This window comes from Mesocricetus auratus, unplaced genomic scaffold (assembly GCF_017639785.1).
Source record: "Mesocricetus auratus isolate SY011 unplaced genomic scaffold, BCM_Maur_2.0 Super-Scaffold_100015, whole genome shotgun sequence".
In the NCBI taxonomy this organism is placed as follows: domain Eukaryota; kingdom Metazoa; phylum Chordata; class Mammalia; order Rodentia; family Cricetidae; genus Mesocricetus; species Mesocricetus auratus.
Genome location: NW_024429198.1, coordinates 54,558,633 through 54,579,356, shown reverse-complemented (window position 1 = coordinate 54,579,356; position 20,724 = coordinate 54,558,633). Strand labels below are relative to the sequence as shown.

At 48.5% G+C, this 20,724-nt stretch overlaps 1 protein-coding gene across 3 annotated transcripts in view; it reads right to left on the bottom strand.

Moving 5' to 3' along the window:
* Positions 1-20,724, bottom strand: part of Mocos (molybdenum cofactor sulfurase) — a 48,807-nt gene that overhangs the window by 19,869 nt on the left and 8,214 nt on the right. For all 3 annotated transcript variants that reach the window (XM_040757954.1, XM_040757952.1, XM_040757953.1), the window contains exons 3-9: positions 17,328-17,394; positions 14,846-15,487; positions 13,244-13,320; positions 11,590-11,789; positions 9,783-9,899; positions 7,343-7,768; positions 2,673-2,835 (exon numbers count right to left, since the gene is read on the bottom strand). In XM_040757954.1, the coding sequence (XP_040613888.1) occupies positions 2,673-2,835; positions 7,343-7,768; positions 9,783-9,899; positions 11,590-11,789; positions 13,244-13,320; positions 14,846-15,487; positions 17,328-17,394 (1,692 nt within the window). The remainder of the gene's footprint in view (positions 1-2,672; positions 2,836-7,342; positions 7,769-9,782; positions 9,900-11,589; positions 11,790-13,243; positions 13,321-14,845; positions 15,488-17,327; positions 17,395-20,724) is intronic.

Sequence of the window (20,724 nt, the reverse complement as noted above, 5' to 3'; positions counted from 1 at the left end):
GGTGCCTCAGTGGGACAGAGGGGAGTTCCAGCTCCAGGAAGCTCTTCCATGGCAGAATGGGGAGGACTCTCTGAGACCATCCAGACCCTCAGGGCTTTTCAGTCCACTGGTAGCTGCAAACCTGGCCAGGATACTGGCATGCTATGTCTTATAGAAGCCAAGATGTGCACTTGGGAGGCAGAGGCAGGCGGATCTCTGTGAGTTCAAGACCAGCCTGGTCTACAGAGCTAGTTCCAGGACAGCCTCCAAAACCACAGAGAAACCCTGTCTCGAAAAACCAAAAAAAAAAAAAAAAAAAAAGAAGCCAAGATGTAACTGGAGAGACTGGGAAGGTGCATCCCAAGACACTGGGAATCATGAGGCTCAAGCCAGACAGACTTGGTTTTTATTTGTTAGGTTTTTGGTTTTTCAAGACAGGGTTTCTTTGTGTAGCCCTAGCTGTCCTGGAACTCCCCCTGTTCAGAGATCCACCTGTCTTTGCTTCCCCAATGCTGGCATTAAGGGTTTGCACCACCACCACCACCTGGCGAGACTTGCTTTTTAAATGTCATTCTTTTATTCAAAAATGCTAAATGAGCCGGGCATTGGTGGCACACGCCTCTAATCTCAGCACTTGGGAGGCAGAAGCAGGCAGATCTCTGAGTTCAAGGCCAGCCTGGCCTACAGACGAGTTCCAGGACAGCCTCCAAAACAATACTGAGAAATCCTATCTCAAAAAAACAAACAAAAAAAACTTAAATGAATAAACAGATATTAAAACTTAAAATTGCCCAAAATCAGCAATAACTCAGACCCTTCAGTGAACAAGTAGACAAATGTACTTTATTACATCCACACTCAGACACACTGCTCAGTAACATGCAGTGACATGTAGTGTTACAAGCAGGGTTTGGGTGGATCTCAACACTAACTTGCTAAGTGAAAGAAGCTGTTTCTAAAGTTTACATACCACACAGTGACCTTGATCCCACAGTCTCTCTGACCACCAGACATTAAGATTGGGGAAACAGAAACCACACAGGGGTAGCACCATGAACTTCTCCTAGGATGGGCTCTTCTGTACTTGTGCTATGAGGGTGATTGCCCAAATATGTACAAGAGCTAAAATTCAGACAGTGGCACAAAGGGTCAATATCAGAATTCCCTTTGGAACTCTAAAGTATTGACCTATTGGTTTAAGGAAAACTCAACCACAGAACCAGAAAAAGCACAGGCAAGAAACAAAGTCCAGAAGACATGAATGTAGAACATCATGGAAGCTCAGTCATGGTTGGGTGGAAAGTCATGATGTTCTATCGGTGGGAAAGGGTAAGATGAAAGTCAGGAATATATATATATATATATATGTATGTATGTATGTGTATATATATGCAGATAGATAGATAGACAGACAGACAGATAGATGGAATGGTCATCATCATTGCCCATTGACTCAGAGGGTGAAAGTGCCTAAAACGCAGGTCTAATGACCTGAGTTGGATCCCGAGAACACACGTGACAAGCTAGAGAGGTGTCGTGCATCTGTAATCTCAGCACACTGACAATGAGACGGGAAGAACAGACAGGAGAATCAGAAGCTCGAGGCCAGCTAGCCTGGAGTGCACAACACAGCAACAGAAACAGGAGACGCCTTGTCTCAAAAACAGTGGGAAGAGAACCGACTCCCTAAAAGTGGTCTGTGACGTCCACAGACATGCCATACCACATGGACACACTGACTCCCTAAAAGTGGTCTGTGACGTCCACAGACATGCCATACCACATGGACACACAAACTCACAGACACACACCCAAGACATATAGGAAGAGAGAATCTTAAGAAACTAAGCCAGGGGCTGGAGAAATGGTTAGGGGCACTAACTGTTTTCCAGAGGACCTGGATTCAGCTCCCAGCACCCACATGGCAGCTCGCAACTGTCTGTAACTCCAGTTCCAGGGGACCTGAAATCCATGGGAAAACACTAATGCACATAAAACAAATTTGGAAAAAAAAAAAGGAACTAAGCCAAATGTTAAAATGTATTATAACTGAATGGCAGAGTTGTGAGTTACATTGTTTTCTACCTGTATGGTGGCAAACACTTTTTGCCATAAGCCACGTGTAGCTATTTAGATGGATTAGAATATCGTAAGTTTTGAAATTCAGTGCTGGTGTCTTCTGACCACATTTTGAGGAATACATGGCCACATGTGACCAGCGGCTGCCAAACTACACAGTGTGGATGCTGAACACTGCCATCATCACGGAAAGTGCACCAGACAGAAGTGGCCGCACTCTCCTATGAGTGGGTGGCTCACAAGGAAAGTCAAGAGGGAAGAACCGAAGCCTAAAATACAAAGCATTGTGGGTAAAAGAAGAAATGCAGATGTCGAGAGACCTAAGATGCTAGGCTTGTATCCCCTTACTTCTGACAAGTTTCCCAAAACAGAAAGAACACAACCTTTTTCTTGTCTCTCCTGGACATCATTTCATTTGCTTGAAAATAATGTTCACATTTGGTAGAAGAGAGACATCAATCTGTTTGGCTTGGCTTGGCTTGGCCTGGTCTGGTCTGGTCTGGTCTGGTCTGGTCTGGTCTGGTCTGTTCTGGTCTGGTCTGGTCTGGTCTAGTTTTTACCTGAGAATGAGAGCTGTCCCCAGTGGTCTCTGTGGAAACAAACCCCTTTCCCACCTTTGGCTTTGATGACCATGGTCCTCTGCTGCAGGTCGATGAAGGGCTGGATCAGGCAGAGCCGGGGCTCCTGCTTCTGACTCAGGCAAATGCCGTTGTGATTCACAACCATCCAGCCCCGGTCATACAGGAGCCCTTTGCTCCCCACGGGCCACCTGGTCACCTAAACAGAAGAAAAGCGTGTAGGCCAGGGCTCCTCAAAGCAAGGCTTTCACAGCATTACCCAAACGCAGATGGCTCTCGTGAATTCAGAGCACACTCTTGAAGGGTGAGAGGAGAAAAACACATCCCAGAGAGAGCTTTGCAAAGGAGGAGTTGTGGGGGTGACAGACCTTCCCTTCAGTCTCCAGGACCAGTCTCCGCCCTTCTCCACTGACCGAGAACACATGTGCATGCGAAACCTTCGGAGTGTAGGATCCACAGCAGCAATGCTCTGTCTTACCCCGAGGCTGGCATCCCTCCCTACAGGCGTTCACCGAACAGGACTTCTCTATAGCCTTGCACTGCAGTGGACACTAGTCCAGGTGTCTCCTGACACTACAGACATGTGACTAGACCGAAATGGCCACCGAACTGGCCCACTTCAAATGTTTCAATTGTCCTCATTTCAGTTGCTGTGACAAATACCCTGGACAAAAGTAACTGCGGAGGAGAGGGTTTGCTTGGCTTATGATTGTAAGTCACAGCCCATCGTTGCTGGGAAGTCACAGAGGCAGGGGTTCCGGGGATTGTGTCACACCCGGTCAGAGCAGAGAGAAATAAACGCACCCAGGCTGCTTTCTCGCTCCCTGCTATAACAGTTCCGCCAGCTTTCTCCCCTCTCGCACAGTGCGGGGCGCTGTCCGTGGAGCAGTGGACCGCGCCCCCCAATTAACAATGAAGAAACACTCCACAGACATGCACTGAGGCCAACCCCATCTAGACAACTCCTCACTGAAGTTTCCCCTCCCCAAGTGACTCTCGGTCTCATCAAGCTGGTAACAAAAATCAGCCAGCAAACCCGCTGGCAATGTTCCTATTTGTATGGAATTTAAATACAAAGCACATCGACGTGCCCAGATCTTGTGTTCCAATGCCATTCACAACCAAAAGGACTGCGGCTCCTTGGAGAATGGATTGAGGGAAAAACCAACCCTTCCCAAGCCTCAGAGTCCTGTCGTGTCCCCTGTGCTTGACCTACGAACACAGCCGGTCTGTAAAAACAGAACGGAAGGCGGAGCCCTGCTTGAAGGAGTCCGTGTGCCGCCCACTGTGTGCATTAGTCTCCTTGTTGTGACCAGACCCCTGACAGGAAGCGACTTATAGGAGGAATAGCTTGCTTTGGCTCATGGTTTGAGGGCACAGCCCGTCGTGGTGGGGAAGGCGTGGTGGCGGCAGCCGTCTGAGGCTGCTCACTCACGTCTCCACAGACCAGGGAGCAGTGCGAGGACAGAAACAGGGCTGAGCCGAAGATCTCAAGACCCGCTTCCTCCAGCTTGCGTCTGCCTCCCAGGATCCTACAGTGTCCTAAGACAGTGTCACCGGGTGGGGACAAATGTTCAAACACATGAGCCTGTGAGGGACATTTTACATCCAGGCTCCCATGGAACCACCATGGAGAGCAGGCCAATAAACAGCCTTGATCTCTGTATGTCTTAGGAGGAGCCAGAGACTGTGTCGTCCCAGAGACTGCATCATCCATGGACTCTGACATCCCAGACTGTGTCGTCCCAGAGACTAGGTCATCCATAAACTGTGTCATCTACAGACTGGGCCATCCCAGAGACTCTGCCATCCACAGACTGGACTATCCCAGAGACTCTGTCATCCACAGACTGGGCTATCCCAGAGACTGTGTCATCTACAGACTGGGCTATCCCAGAGACTGTGTCATCTACAGACTGGGCTATCCCAGAGACTCATGAGTCTAGGATCTTTGCAGCCTCAGGTTGGCCACAACAAGGAAGACCATCTTTAAGGTAACTAAGGCAGGCTGCTAGCCAAGGCAAGCCATCTGTGCCCCAATGCAAGGATCACCATAACAGCATGTTTATAGATGTATGACAGAATTCAGTATCTGCAATAGATTACCTCCAGGTTCCCCTAAAACACCCAGGTCTGTAGATGTTCAAATCCTTCTTACGTTTGCATGTAACCTATGCACATTCCCTGTAAAATGTTCCATCTCTAAGTTACCTGTGTGACCTGGCACAATTGTTGTGAACAGTTGTCATGTTGCTCAGGGAGTATCATTACGACTGCAGTTTTTCCTAATATTTGGGAGTCACCGTTGGTTGACTCCACTGATATAAAATCCATGGGTCAAAATGACCCACTGCAGTTTATTTCCACAGGGAAGACCGGACAGAGAGATCACTGGAGAGAGTGAACCTGGATCAGAAGACCCAAATACAAGTTCTTGCAGGTGAGCTAAACAAGGTGTCTAACCTCAGGCTCCACGGTGATGACCGAGGGATAATGTTACTGTACCTCTCATGTTACGGTTTTCTGGGTCAAATAAAACAAGACCTGTCAAGAGCTTCAGAAAGAGTCAGTACAGCCACCCAGCTGCAGTCAGAGGCAGTTAGGCCTAGGCTGGGGAGATGAAGTGTTTGCTGTGCAATCCAGCTGAGTTAGGTCCCCAGGAAAACGTTAGGTAAAAACGCGAGGCGTGGTGGCATGGTCTTGTAACGCCAGCACCGTGGAGATGAAGACAGGAAATGACCGAGTCCAGCTGGGCAGCCATTGAGCCTGCTCTGAGAGACCCAGGCTAGTGAGAGGCTCAGTCTCAGAAACCAAGGTGGAGGCACCCAGGGAGTGACACCAACATCGCCGTCTCTGCCCTCCACACGAACACACTTCCATACATGCATGTACCATATGCCCACAGAAACGGGGCAAACCCTGTAAGCATTCCTGTCAAGAGAGGCAGAAGGAAAAGGGTTCTTCCAACGACAGCACACGGACTGCTGAGGTCTGCCTGCTTTCTTCACTTTCCACATGGTCTTTCACCTCTTGTCAAAAAGGGGAGGGAAAGTGCTATACACCCCTCAGAAAGTGCTATACACGCCTCAAAAGTGCTATACACGCCTCAAAAAGTGCTATACATGCCTCAAAAAGTGCTATACACCCCCTCAAAAAGTGCTATACACGCCTCAAAAAGTGCTATACACGTCCCAAAAGTGCTACACATGCCTCAAAAAGTGCTATACACCACCTCAAAAAGTGCTACACATGCCTCAAAAAGTACTATACACCCCTCAAAAAGTGCTATACACCCCTCAAAAAGTGCTATACACCCCTCAAAAAGTACTATACACCCCTCAAAAAGTGCTATACACCCCTCAAAAAGTGCTATACACGCCTCAAAAAGTGCTATACACCCCTCAAAAAGTACTATACACCCCTCAAAAAGTACTATACACCACCTCAAAAAGTGCTATACACGCCTCAAAAAGTGCTATACACCCCTCAAAAAGTGCTATACACACCTCAAAAAGTGCTATACACGCCTCAAAAAGTGCTATACGCGCCTCAAAAAGTGCTATACACGTCTCAAAAAGTGCTATACACGCCTCAAAAAGTGCTATACACCACCTCAAAAAGTGCTATACACCCCCTCAAAAAGTGCTATACACCCCTCAAAAGTGCTATACATGCCTCAAAAAGTGCTATACACGCCTCAAAAAGTGCTATACAACCCTCAAAAAGTGCTATGCACCCCTCAAAAAGTGCTATACACGCCTCAAAAAGTGCTATACACGCCTCAAAAAGTGCTATACACGCCTCAAAAAGTGCTATACACCACCTCAAAAAGTGCTATACACGCCTCAAAAAGTGCTATACACCACCTCAAAAAGTGCTATACACCCCTCAAAAAGTGCTATACACGCCTCAAAAAGTGCTATACACGCCTCAAAAAGTGCTATACACGTCTCAAAAGTGCTACACATGCCTCAAAAAGTGCTATACACCACCTCAAAAAGTGCTATACACCACCTCAAAAAGTGCTATACACCACCTCAAAAAGTGCTATACACCCCTCAAAAAGTGCTATACACCACCTCAAAAAGTGCTATACACCACCTCAAAAAGTGCTATACACCACCTCAAAAAGTGTTATACACCACCTCAAAAAGTGCTATACATGCCTCAAAAAGTGCTATACACGTCTCAAAAAGTGCTATACACCACCTCAAAAAGTGCTATACACCACCTCAAAAAGTGCTATACACCCCTCAAAAAGTGCTATACACGCCTCAAAAAGTGTTATACACGCCTCAAAAAGTGCTATACACCACCTCAAAAAGTGCTATACACGTCTCAAAAGTGCTACACATGCCTCAAAAAGTGCTATACACCACCTCAAAAAGTGCTATACACCACCTCAAAAAGTGCTATACACCCCTCAAAAAGTGCTATACACGCCTCAAAAAGTGCTATATACCCCTCAAAAAGTGCTATACACGCCTCAAAAAGTGCTATACACGCCTCAAAAAGTGCTATACACCACCTCAAAAAGTGCTATACACCACCTCAAAAAGTGCTATACACCCCCTCAAAAAGTGCTATACACCCCTCAAAAGTGCTATACACGCCTCAAAAAGTGCTATACACGCCTCAAAAAAGTGTGGAGGGGAGAAACGGCGCTCAAGGAAAGAGCAAGGCAGCCACTTCTGAAAAGCCCTTACCTCAAACGCAGCACAGGATTTGATGGGGTAGAGGTAAATGTTGGTGACAGTGTGGGGCCCGAGCTCCCCATTCGGGATACCTGCAGCTTTCTCTGGAAGGGTCCGCTGGATGCTGCTGCCTTCGCTCAGAGACAGGCGCAAGTCCACGGTATTTGCGCCAGGATGGGAGTCACTAGGAACTGCAGGGTCTGTGCAGGAACCTTCCTGAGGTGAGTGGCAGTCCCTCTCTGAGGGTAAACCTCCAGCATCGCTGGCGTTGGCATGAGGAACAGGCAGGTCACCGGGTGAACGAAGGCAGATGGCACTGATGAACCTCAGGAAGGCCTGGGCATCTTCTAGTGTGGACATGTATCCAAAGGAAACCCTCACAGAGCCTGTGGGCCGTCCGTCTATGATGTCGACATCATCTCCACAGACATGGCCAGCCTAGAATTAGCCAGATGGTCAGTCGGCCAGGGAAACTCATGCTTCATGGATAAATTGGAAAAATATCATAAAAACGAATTTTGTTTATTTTAAAATAAACTCAGGAAGGCTGGGTGCCTGAGAAACCATTCCTACTCTGCGGACATGGGGACACACTGCCTGGCCTCACCTCACTCAGCTGTGACTCGGAGCAGATGCCAATGTGAGGGACTTCAGAGAGATTAAAGGCAATGCTTCATGGGGAACATTTACCCAAGGGCTCCACAGACAAAGCTTCCGAAGCACCGGAGGCTCTTCCTCTCAGCCTCTCTTCCTCTCAGCCTTCCCAGGGTGAGGCACAACACCCACTGGCCACTCCCGACAGCCCCTCTAAGTATCAAAGGGAGGCTGGCACCCTGGCAGCAGGCCCTTGGACAGGAGAGAGGCGGCCGTGCCAGCCCATGGCCCCTTGAAGGCCCAGGTGAACTCAACCGCCCCTACCAGGATGGGAAGGCGGAGGCACTCCACCTCCAAACCCAGCAGCCACATGTTGGTCCTGGGAAGCAGGTACATTAGATGCTCGGGACACCTAGGACAGGCAGGTCACCCACAGAGATGTCACCACCCAGAGCCATGGCCAGAGCTGCAAGCCGTTGAGTTCTGTACATCTCTTCTGCCTCCTCTCTCCCCTCCTCCATCTCCCCTCCTCCCTCTCTCCCCCTCTTCCTCTTCCCCTCCCCCTCCCTCTACCTTTCTCTCTCGGGTGGAGATCACTTTTTCTCATTTTGATTAGTTCTTTGAGAATGTCTTGTAGTATATATTAATCATAATCGCACCCTTCCCCTAACTCCTCTCAGATCCACCCCCTTCCCTACCCAACTAACTTTGGGTCCCCCCTTTAAAAGAAAAAACAAGTACAATTTACTCTTAGATATACGACTCCACTGGACTATATTCGACCTACTAAGGGTTGCATCCCCTGGTAGGCCCATCCTCTTTTTCAAAATGAAATCTAATTCAGAGGCTGGAGCAAGATGGTTCAGTGATTAGGAACACTTGCCACACAATCCTGGTGACCTGAGTTTGAACCCTGGAATCTACGCAAAGATGGAAGGAAAGAACCAACTGTAAAACGTTGTTCTCCAACCTCCGCGTGCATAGTGTGCTGCATGTGCCCGCACATATATCGTGCATACACACATAATAATAATAATAATAATAACAACAACAACAACAACAGTTAACTGGGACCTAGCACATGCAGCATATTCGGTGGCAAGAAAAAGAAACTCAAGGTAGCAACTACTATACAACGCCACGGACTCTTTGCCATTTGCCATGGTTGGAAACTAGGTCCCCAGCTGGTGGCACTATTCTGGGAGGTTGTGGAAACCCTGACAGGTGCCCCCAGGTAGAGGAAGCAGGTCACCACGACAAACCTGAGTCCTTTCTTTATTTTTATTTTTATTTTATTTTTTTTGGTTTTTCGAGCCAGCGTCTCTCTGTGGCTTTGGAGGCTGTCCTGGAACTAGCTCTTGTAGACCACGCTGGCCTCGAACTCACAGAGATCCGCCTGCCTCTGCCTCCCAAGTGCTGGGATTAAAGGTGTGCACCACCACCGCCCGGCACTGAGTCCTTTCTTGTTACACACTTTCTACCGCCCAGTCAGCCACCAGTGAGCATCTCTGCTCCACCACACCCCCACTCCCCGATGCTCCGCCCCAGCCCCCCGGGGGGGGGGATCTCTCTCCGCCGCACCCCCACTCCCCGATGACTTCCACACACATGCTGTAGCACATCACACACACACACACACACACACACACACACACAGGGTAGTTTTTAAAATTACCCTCAAAGAGCTTATAACTTCCACCGAGCTAATAACTTCAAGTACTTTCTATTTCATCACTCCTTTCCTCTTTGGTCCATCCATGGGGTGGGCCTGGCAAGGTGAGCCTGGAGAAGCAGCCTCCACCAGCCTCAGTGACCAGTCACCACACGGTCTGTGTGGGCTCCAGGCTCTCGTACCAACCTGAAAATGTTTCTTAACCATCTCGTCACTTAGTCCCAGGTGCCTCTGGCAGGCCCCCAGATTACAGAAGCAGCCCGTCCTCAGGTGGATGTTGTACAGGCTGGCCATTTTGTCAACCTGGGGATAAAGGGGACACGGGGTCAGTGTCAGAAGTGTCTAGTTTTGCTGCGATTCCCCGGAACAGAATCCTGAAGGGCTTTGAACCTCTCTTTCCTGACAAAGAGAGGCTGGGTGATCTGAGTCTGTACCTGGCTCTAAATTTCATGGCTGTTGTGTTAAAGGTGTATGAATGCCACCAGGGGCTCCTGTGCTTAAAGACTTGGTCCCCAGCTGTCGGAGGTGTTCTGGGAAGTTGTGGGCCCACTGGGTAGGTGGGGCCTCACTGAGGAATTTGTGGGCCACCATTCCTCTGTCTCGGCGATGGGCCATATCACTTATTCTGCACGTGAGAACAGCGCCCTCCCTGAGACGGTTTTAGTCAGGTATTTTATCTCCATGACGAGAAAAGGAACTGACGGAAGAATCTGCGGGTCTAGTCAGCATCTTATAAAGTGTCCTAGAAGTTGGGGTATCCAACTGGATGACAGAAGTGTGCTTGAGAAAACACCAAGTCCAGTCCAAAGTGGAAGTCGTGAGCCTGTGTGTTCCCAGTGAGTCTCAGAACAACAGCGAATGGGGCTGGGGTCACTGTCAGCTCCTTCACCTGACCACCACAGGGTCTGACCACAGAGCAGGCCCCAGTGAGGTGCTGTTCTGGGCTCACAGCCTGTGTCACGAGCATCACATGGATGTTATACGGCATCTATGTCCGTTTTCTAATTTCTCCAACTTCAGGTTCAGTCCAGGTGCTATGATTCTCTGCTGCCCCCTGGAGGCTGTGGGGTGTGCACTGATGGGTCCTAAACTGGGCTCAAGCATTCATTCTCCAGTCCTCAGCTTCCAGAGCGCACAGCTAGGAAATAGATTTTGCTTGCAGTATGAAGAAGATTCACATGTTCCAGGTCGTTCAGCGGGGATGAGCAGCATCTCCCAGCTTTAACTGTTTGCTGAGTCTGTTCCGTCTCTAGACCTTCCTACCTGCAACGCAGTTTCCCTGCAGAGGGTGTTCCACGGGAACTGCTCTTAACCAGCCCACAAATTCTTAGGAGTCATCACACGCATAGATGAAGGCAGAAATAAGGACTTCTTCGAAGCTGGGTAGATACTGCTGATGCTTATTTTTAAAAACTAAATAAGTAAGGAGGAGGGGGTCCTGGGCTTCACCTCATGATGCTGTGATGTGATGTGATGTATTGCTGGGCTACATAAGGTGTCCTGACCACACTGCTTTTCTCTCTACCTAAGTGAAGGAGGCTAAAGACACACACAGCCCAGCCTGAGCAGAACTGTGTATCTGTGAGAGCTGTAAAATCGCTGAGCTGATTTAATGCCCACACTCAGGACGAGGAGGCAGGAAGATCGAGTTCCAGGTTATCCATGGCTGTACAGTGAGTTCTACACCAACCTTGGCTACAAGAGACTGTAAAAAACAGACAGACAGCAAGTGCCTTCGAGTGGGGCTCTCCCACAGAGCCTGGGCTTTCTCACAGCTCCTTCTGTGGACTTCTAAGGGGATTTCAAGAGTCAGAAAAGCTACCAAGTTAGAATAATTCTGGCATAAATGGGCCAGTATGATAAATATAGGAAGAGTTGGACCTCATGACTTGAGCCAGGGTTAGTGGCTAACACTTGTAATTCCAGCAGTGGGGAGGCAGACACAGGAGGATTACTGTGAGTGCAAGGTCAGCCTGATGAATCAAAGTCCCACCTGGGAGTAGCCAATGATGCTCCCACCATCATCCAGCACATTGAAATTGATGATTGGGCCCTGGACATCAGGACCGCTGAACTCGGAATCACTGTAAATCCGCACCACGGGGGCTCCATTGGGGTAGCAGAGGGCAGACAGGGCAGAGTGGGTGTACTGTGCCAGAGCAAAGGTGTGCCGCTGTATGTTCTCCATGCCACCTAGGGGCAAAAACATAGAGACACGGATTTCACACACAAGTCGCTCACTCCTGTCTAAGACATGCTTATTACAACTGGTCAACCCAGATCTCCAACTAATGACTTAACTCTAGCTGCCCTTATGACAAAGTTGGCGTATTTTTAGTATTTTATTTTGTTTTGTCTGTGTACCGCATGTGTAGTACCTGCAAAAGCCAAAAGAGGGAGTGTGATTTCCTAGAATTGAAACTATAGACAATTGTAAGCTGGGTGCTTGGAATTGAACCTGGGTCCTCTGGAAGAGAAGCCAGTACTCTTAACCACTGAGCCATCTCTTCAGCTCCAAAGTTGGCACTGGATAAGTTTATCTTTGTTGTTTTATGGAATATTTCCTGAGGAATTCTTGCAACATTTTTAAATACATAATTATATGCATTGTAGACATACATGCATGTAGACATAGTCATATACATATATATTTGTAGTTACATATAGTTACTTAAGCAACATTCAGTTATTTAGACCCTTTGTTAGTCAGTGGCAAAAAAAATGTGTAATATTTTTATCATTTTTGCCCTTAATGGTTAAATTACTTTTTTGTTCTTAGTGGTTAATTTTTTAACATAATGCACAGCGATTAAGGCTACCTGCTGCCAAATGGATGAAAACATGCTAAGCAGAGTAAATGATGATACTGTATTATCATGCCTTTTATATTTTAAAAACAATGTCTGGAACAGGCAAGTTCATTCAGACAGAAAATAGATTAGAGGTCACCAGGGATGGGAGAGAAGGAAATGAGGAGATACTGTTTAATGAGTAGTGCTTCAGTTTGAAATGATGAAAATGTTTTGGATATGACCAGTGGTGACCCCTGTAAGACGTGAGGAGAATCAGGATGGCCCAATGGGTAACAGCACTTGCTGAGCACACACGGGCTTGCTGGTCTGAATCTGATGCCTGGAACCCATGGAAAAAGACCGCTGCAGCCTGCAAGATATTCTAATACACCCGCCTTTCTATGTAGACAGAGGGATTCATCCTGTAAGTTCTGCTATTCTGGAGAACCCCGACTAACGCGCTTGTCTGGCACCCTCTCCTTTGCTGAGCAACATGGGTTTGTCAGCAGCTCACCTGTGGGACTGTAGAGAGAATTCAGGTGGCCAAGAACCAACAAGATCTCAGGGACCCAGGACCCTGCCTCCACCATGCACAGCTATTAGTCTTCGGCTCTGGAATGACCTCTGTTAAAATGTGGCTGTGTCTGGAGAATGAAAACCAACCCTCCCAAGCCCTCCCGAGTGCCCTGAAGACATTGAGAATCTGACCTCACTGCATGGAGACTCCAGCTACTTAGCGAATGCTGCTCTTTTCCACAGACATTGTCCCCTTCACCAGCACCACACCTGTACCTGGGGTCCCTCAATGATGCAGGCAACAAAGCTATGTCCATTGGGGCAAATATGTCCACTGACCTGTGAGGTGCTCCAATGCATCAAACCCATGTTTCAATGCGATTATATCAAGGAACGAGATGGTGCCGTCTTCAAACCTGTAGGGAACAAGGTACCACACAATCCACACGCATCCTGTGCTGGGTGAGGGCTGTCAGGCACAGGCTGAGCGATGGTCTGTGAAGAGCTCCCTTCTGTGGCCTTATAACCCGGCTGTCACCAGCAGCACACGCCTTTAATCCCAGCACTCAGGAGGCAGAGACAGGCGGATCTCTGTGAGTTCCAGGCCAGCCTGATCTACAAAGTGAGTTCCAGGACAGAGCTGCACAGAGAAACCCTGTCTCAAAAAAACAAAAAAAGAAAAACAGAAAGAAAAAGTAAAAGAGAAAGAAAAGAAAACCGGCTTTCCCTACCATGAGAGGGTCTTTGCATGCCAAGACCCACCTGGCTGCCTTTCAAAGTATTCAGACTTGGGCTGCAGTGAGACACAGGACACGGTCACTGCCTTGAAACATGAATGAGATGCACTTTGCCAATCTCAGGAGGAAATTTGGACAAAATTAGCCGCAAACTCTTGAAATACTGTACTCTGGCCACAAGAGGGCACCACGGACAGGGCATCAAGTCAGGGGAACCCCCTGTGAGGCTCTTGACAAAGGAGTCTCTATTCCAAAATGTGCAGAAGCACAGGCTGGGTTAAATAAGGCAATCTCATTGCTATCAAAGGCGTTAACCTTCTTTACGTCTTTATTGGCAAAATGTTCGCCATGTTTACTTCTCATAATCACTAACTTCATCCACATTTCATAAACTCATCTCTGAGGGTTCACTGTGCCTCAGGCGCTCTTCCAGGAGCTAAGCACACAGCACTGCACTGACAAGCAAGTTCCTCTCCCCACAGCATCGTGGTCTATAAAACATCAAACAAGGCTCAGCAAACACAGGCAGAGAAAACAAGCAGCTGTCACAGGACAGATAAGAGCAAACACAGAGAGGTGTGGCCACACTGAGTCCTCTCCAGTGAAGGCTTAAGTGGAGGCTAAGTAGAAGTCAGAGGGAGAGGTGTCGACCTGAGTTTCCAAGGGAAACGGCATTCTACAGAGAAAGGGAGTCTGCACAGTCCCGGGAGGGGCAGGACTCCGGCAGATCAGCGGCAGGGGAAGCAGATGCGACATGAGGCGGAAAAGCTGGATGGCTCCAACACGGCTTTATCAAAACCTACAGGACCAGGGTGGGGTCAGGAGGATGGAAAGTTCAAGGTCACCCTCGGCTGCCGAGCAATGTGGACACCAATCTGCGTAACACGAAAAATAAAAGACCCACAGACAGATATTGGGGTTCAAGCTTCAAGCTGAAGATCAGAGAAGCAAAGCAGCCAGACCAGTAGATCGCACCTCTACCCAGCTGAAATGGCCATCCTCCCCCCGGGTGGCGAAGCTGCACACAGTGCAGAGTTCACAGAGCCACCCACGGCACACGCCCGCTGATCTCCGCCTCCCAGATCTGAGCCCCGGCCCGGACTGTCCTACGGTGACACCAAACTCCCTTGACCTGGGTTCCAGACCTGGGTTCCGCTTGCACAATCTCATAGGTCACACCCAGGACATACCACGGCAAGGTTACCTTTCTGCCACCGATGTCCGCGGGATGTAGAAGTCCTCTCCTGCAAGGTAGGAAGCTGCAGTCCCTCCTCCGAAGTAGCCTTTCCTCAGCAGAGGCGCCGCGTGCTTACTGACGAGCAGAGCACCCAGGCCTGTGGGAAGCCCAAAGATCTTATAGAAGGAGATGGGGACAAAGTCAGGCTGGTGAGCTGACAGGTCCAAGGGGGAGGTGCTGACGTAAGAGGCTGCATCCAGCAGCACAAACCACCTCCCAGGCACATTCACGGGGCTCCTCTGCCCAGATTTGACCTCCTCTATCCAGCACAGTGGGTATCTGGTGCCTGAAAAGTTACTCTGAGCTGGGTAACAGAAGAGGTGTGGCAGCTGACAGTCAGGGTCACAGACTCCAGCACCCCTTTCCTCCGCCGACCACATGTCCTCTGGCTTGACTGGGGTGGATGTGACATTCATGGCCGCAGCCAACTTCCTCATCCCCACCACAGAGGTATGGTTGTCAGTGAGGTAACAGAAGTGACTCCCGCTGCTCTCTGGGGCCTGGGATACCCATGGAAACGCCTCTGCCACCAGCCTGAGAGCAGCTGTGCTCCCAGCTGTGAAGATCACGCTGTAATCCTCTGGGGTGGTATGAAAGTGAGCCAGGACCCTGGAAAGAAGCAGACTGTCACAGCTGGGTCTCTGCTCCGCGCAGAACCTTTCCAAGTTGTTTTAGGTCTACCTTCAGGGACACTAAGTCACAGCTGTGCAGTCAAGGCGGAGTAGAGGAAGTCATGTGTTATATAGGCTGGCCTTGCACTTTCCATTTGGCTAATGAGAGCCTTGGGTTCTTGAAAAGATCCAGTTTCAACTTCTTGCCTCTGGAGTCCCATCTCTGCCTAGACAGCAGAAACCCACAGCATAGGGCTGAGGGAGAAACTTGCCTAAAACTCAAGAGCCCTGGGTTCAGTCCCAAGTGTTTCATAAACCCAAGGTGGCACTGTATCCTGCAATCCCAGAATGCAGGCCATGGAAGCAGGGAGATGGACAAGGACATCCTCAGCAACCTAGTGAGTTCAGAAACACGAGACCATGTCTCAGAGAGAGAGGGGGGGGAGGGAGGGAGGGAGGGTGGGAGGAAGGGAATGAGGAAGGAAGGAAGGAAGGAAGGAAGGAAGGAAGGAAGGAAGGAAGGAAGGAAGGAAGGAAGGAGTCTCCAGCATGCATAGTAAGCTCCAGAGAGCCCTCGGGTCCAGGACCAGACCTTCTTAATAAATGAATTACATTTATTTAAATCTATAAGGGGACTGGAAAGACGACTCCACATTCTGAAGCATTTCTTGCTTCTAAAGAAGACCCGGGTTTGATTCCCAGCACCCACCTGGTAGCTTACAACCATCTGTAACTACAGTTCAGGGTCCTAACACCCTCTTTTGACCCCTGTGTGCATGAGGCATGAACATAATATACACACGTGGACAAAGCACCAAATAAACAGATAAATCTAAAAGTGTTTCAAATCTGTAACAATCCATTATTTGAAAACACCTTCATCTTTGTACCTCCTCTTACTCTACCACAATGAATGTTTAAAATATATTTATTCATTTACTATTTTCCTATTGTGTGCCTGAGTGTACGTAAGCGCACCAGGTGAGTCCGGGTGCCCATGGAGGACAGGAAGCATCAGATCCCCCAAGCATTCATTATAGATAGCTAGGTGCTGGGAACAAAACCCAGGTCCTCTGCAAGAGTAGTGAGCACTCCTAACCTCTGAGCCATCTCTCCAGTCCCTATCACAATGAGCTTGAAGTCAGCAGCCTGTTTTCCATTGCTTTTACTATGGGCACCCTGATCTAAAGCTGATACCACTTTCAAATTTGAAATAGCCTGTATTTTCTTGGTTTAAGTAGCATACGCCATGTGGAGATCATTTATCAGAAAAGGGTTCTCTCGCATGGGGAACCATTAGAGGGCGCTCTCTCATGCGAGAACTAGTGAAAACACCGGAGTAGTGCTCAGCAGCACACAGCGGCGCACACCTGCATTTCTGGCTGTAGGAAAGCGAGGGCAGGGTGATCAGGAGTCCATGGCCAGGACTGCTACAAAAGAGAACCAGAGGCAAGCTACCGGACACACTGTCTCACAACGACAGTGGGGTCATGAATAAGCAAAAGTGTCTAATAAAGCAATCTACAGAAAGCTAAACCAGAAAAGGAATCTTTCCGAAGATACAGCTGGGGACCCGAGCCACTCCTGTCCCCAGCATCCGCTCAGGGTCACCGCCTGGGGTTTCTCCATCTCTACTGTACTTATACACTCTTGCCCTCTGTGGTTGTCACCCATACACACTTGCCCCCTGTCCTCTGACTTCCTGGCTGCTGTCAATCATATGTTGCTTTTACCAGACTTCGTTCTGCGCCCCCCTCACACGTTGTGTGGGATACAGGCTTCCACTAGGAAGCCCATCCTCCTCATAGTCGTCTCGGGCAGGCCTCCCCGGGGCTCACCTGTAGCGGACCTGCTCCACGGTGTCGTGGGTGAGCTTGCTGCTGATGTTCTGGCTGTGAGGGTTACCTGGAAGGTTACAGAGACAAAGCTTCAGGGTCACAATGAGGTCTCTCCCTGTGTTCCTTCAAGTCCCTGCCCCTCTGTTTCTCGAGAACTTATTCCGTTCTTGGTGCCTACTCAAAAGGAATAAATGCTTCCACACAGACAGACTATGCAAATGTCCATACCAGCTCTAGTCACAGAGCCAAATTCTGGAAGGAGCAGAAATGGTCAGGGACTGTGAACAGACAGGCAAAGTATAGCAATCTCCATACAGTGGGCAACTATTCGGCAATAAAAAAGAAAAAAGCTGCCGGCTGAGACAGCAAAGAGCATCAGAAACATGCTAAGGTTTTCATAGCACGAAGGCACTCTGTAGGCTGCTGTGAGAAAATTCCGCCAGCCACTGCAGCAGAGGCATAACTACTATGAAGTCAACCAGCTGCTTTCCGATTGAGGCCATAGCAGGCAGTTCACATCTGGAACTATAAACATGATCAAAAACCTGTGGCTGGGGATGTCATCGGCCCCAGTAAGGGAACTATTGTTGTTATTCTGATAAATAGATACAATGCGTCTGTCAAGCTACCTGTGAATGTCAATATTCACACCCATAGATTAGTGATGCTCTCAGCTTTGGTCAGGAATGCTTACACACACACACACACACACACACACACACACACACACACACACCCGTGAGTGGCAATTACTGCAGAGACATATAACTCGTCAAAGTGCTGAGAACAAGTGAGTGTTGAGTGCTCAGCTGTAACATGAAAAATAAAAGATCCAGACACTGATACTGGGGTTCAAACGTCAAGTTGAAAGTCAGAGAAGCAAAGCAGCCAAGCCGGTTCCTCTCACCACTACTCAGGCTGAAAGGGCTGATCCTGTCTCCATGAGCTCTCACCAAGTCTTAGACTGCTGCCTCTCTTCAGCATGGCTGGCGAATCCAAGCCTGAGACTTACGACTGAAGACCCTGCTCCTATATTTTATACCTCTCTAGTGCTGGAATTAAAGGTGTGAGCTGTTACTCTTTTAGAATGATTCAGTCTCATGTAGCCCTGGATGGCCTTGAACTCAGAAGGATCCATCTGCCTTTGTCTCCTGAGTCCTGGGAGTAAAGGTGTGTGCCTGACTTCCATGGCTAACTAGTCTGACTGCTTTGTTAGTTTGATCTCCAGTGACTTTAATAAATCATAAACAATATATCACCACACTCAGCCACAAATGGGATATCTATATGACCCTTCCAAGGCTCAGGAATCATCATGGAAATGGGAACAGAAGGGGTGTAGGAGCCAGAGAAAGAGCATTCTAGGATGCTGTCTTCTAGGTATAACACGGCCATTGCTCCCTTGAACTCATAGCATCTGTGATTACCAGCATTAAGACCTGCACATGATTGGGTCTTCAACATTCCATCATGGAGTAGGATAGGGGCTCATAAGGACCTAGCCATCCTGAATACCTATATAGAGTTGATGGTTAATAGGGGGAGTAGAGACATTTTCTTCAGTGAAGTAGCCGCTGGTTAAGTTGCCCATAGTCCTATAAATAATCTCTCAACCATTCTCCTATAAGCAACCCTAATTAAACTCACCGACTCACACTCCATCCCAAAAGATGGTTGAATCACTCACTGCGGACACTTAAAAATTACTGAAGGGCCTAGAGATGTGTCTTAGTGGTTAAGCACACTTGCGGTTCTTCTAGAAGATCTAGGTTCAATTCCTAGCATCCAAAAGGCAGCTCCCAACCATCTGTAACTCCAGTTCTGAAAGACCTGACTCTCTTCTGGCCTCTTGTGGCCTCTGAGGGCAGTGCACAGGAGTGGTCCACAGACATACACCCAAACAAAGCACCAATACTCTCAAAATAATAAAGCAATTTAATTTTTTTAAAGCACTGAATTGCACAACTGAATTGGGTGAATGTTGTAATGTGTAAATTATAACTCAAAACCATTCTGCTTATTTGTAAAAACAAAATGGCACCTAGGAGGAGGTGCGAACACTGATTTCTGGAAAGGTCTGACCTGCAGAGCCAGGCACTCGCGTTCCCAGGGAAGGGCAAGCCATGCACATTGATGCAGCTTTGGCCTGCTTGCTTTATAGTCTTCCCTAACCTACAGCAAGGGTCACACTGGCTGTGGCCACTGCAGGTGCCACACTATGAGACTTAGCTACACTCTTGCTGCCTTTTTCCTAAGGTCAGTTTTTAGCCCTGTGTCTTTAGGATCCCTTGGATCTTGAAGCTGCCGTCTCTCAGGCTAGCTAGCTGCTTTCCCATAGTTAATGGCTTTTGTCAAGGCTGCAGAAGGAGAATTTCAGGTCTCTTTGCAAATCATAGATGCAAATCAAGATAAGATCTCTCAGTGGCACCTTCTCTTTGGGTTCCTCAGACTTAAAGAGCTCCTGACTGCCCAGAGTGAAGACTCAAACTCCTGTCGTGAACAGGGGCATCTTGGGGTGGCCCTATTCCCCCAGCTCCAGAATGGTCCAAATGGGTAGAATTAGGTTAGTTCCTCACCCTTCCTGGGCTCCATTTGCTCGCCTGTAAATCAAGATGTCTGGAGACTGTTCCTGGGGAGACACCGGGACATCAAAGGCAGCAGTGAGGTTAAAAAAAAAAAAAAGACCAGCTTGGTAAGCCAATGAGTTTCCTGAGGTTACTCACAAGAATGTGGGTCACTCAAAGGTAGCTACACCATCCCCTGGGGAAACTATAGGCAGTTTACCAACTACAGCATAGTCCCAACACAGTCGATTATTTTTCTCTTGCATAAACCGTGGGGATGGTGGTGGCCTTGGGGATCTTGGGAATACTACTGAGTCCTATGAGCCCCTCCATCAGCCTTCCACAAGGGACCATCAATGGGCCCCATCCTGTGAGGGACTCATACAGGTGACTCATTCAAGATGGAGGCCATGTCCTCCCTAGAAGAAACAACTATAGCACATAAGCTTAGTAACACAATCTGTGGTTCTTGGAATGTCATACAGATGCATGGTGACAATACATGCCACACATTTAGGCATCACCTGAAACTTGCCAAGTGCTCAGTGAACGAATGGTGTGTTGATCAACTGATTAGCACTACACATCTCTTCTGATTTATCTCCCGAGCTCACTCTACGCTGCTGAATGTCCTGGATGAGCATCCATCCTTCCTAGAGTAAGGACCACCACTGCATCACCTGCAGTATCCTGAATGATCCCGCCCCATCACCCCATGCATTCAGACTTCTGCCATTCTCCTCCCATCTGCGGTCCTAGATCCTGGCTTTTGCCATTACAACCGCCTCCGTGGTGTCTCCTCCTGTTGTCCCAGTGAATTCTGGCTCATCATC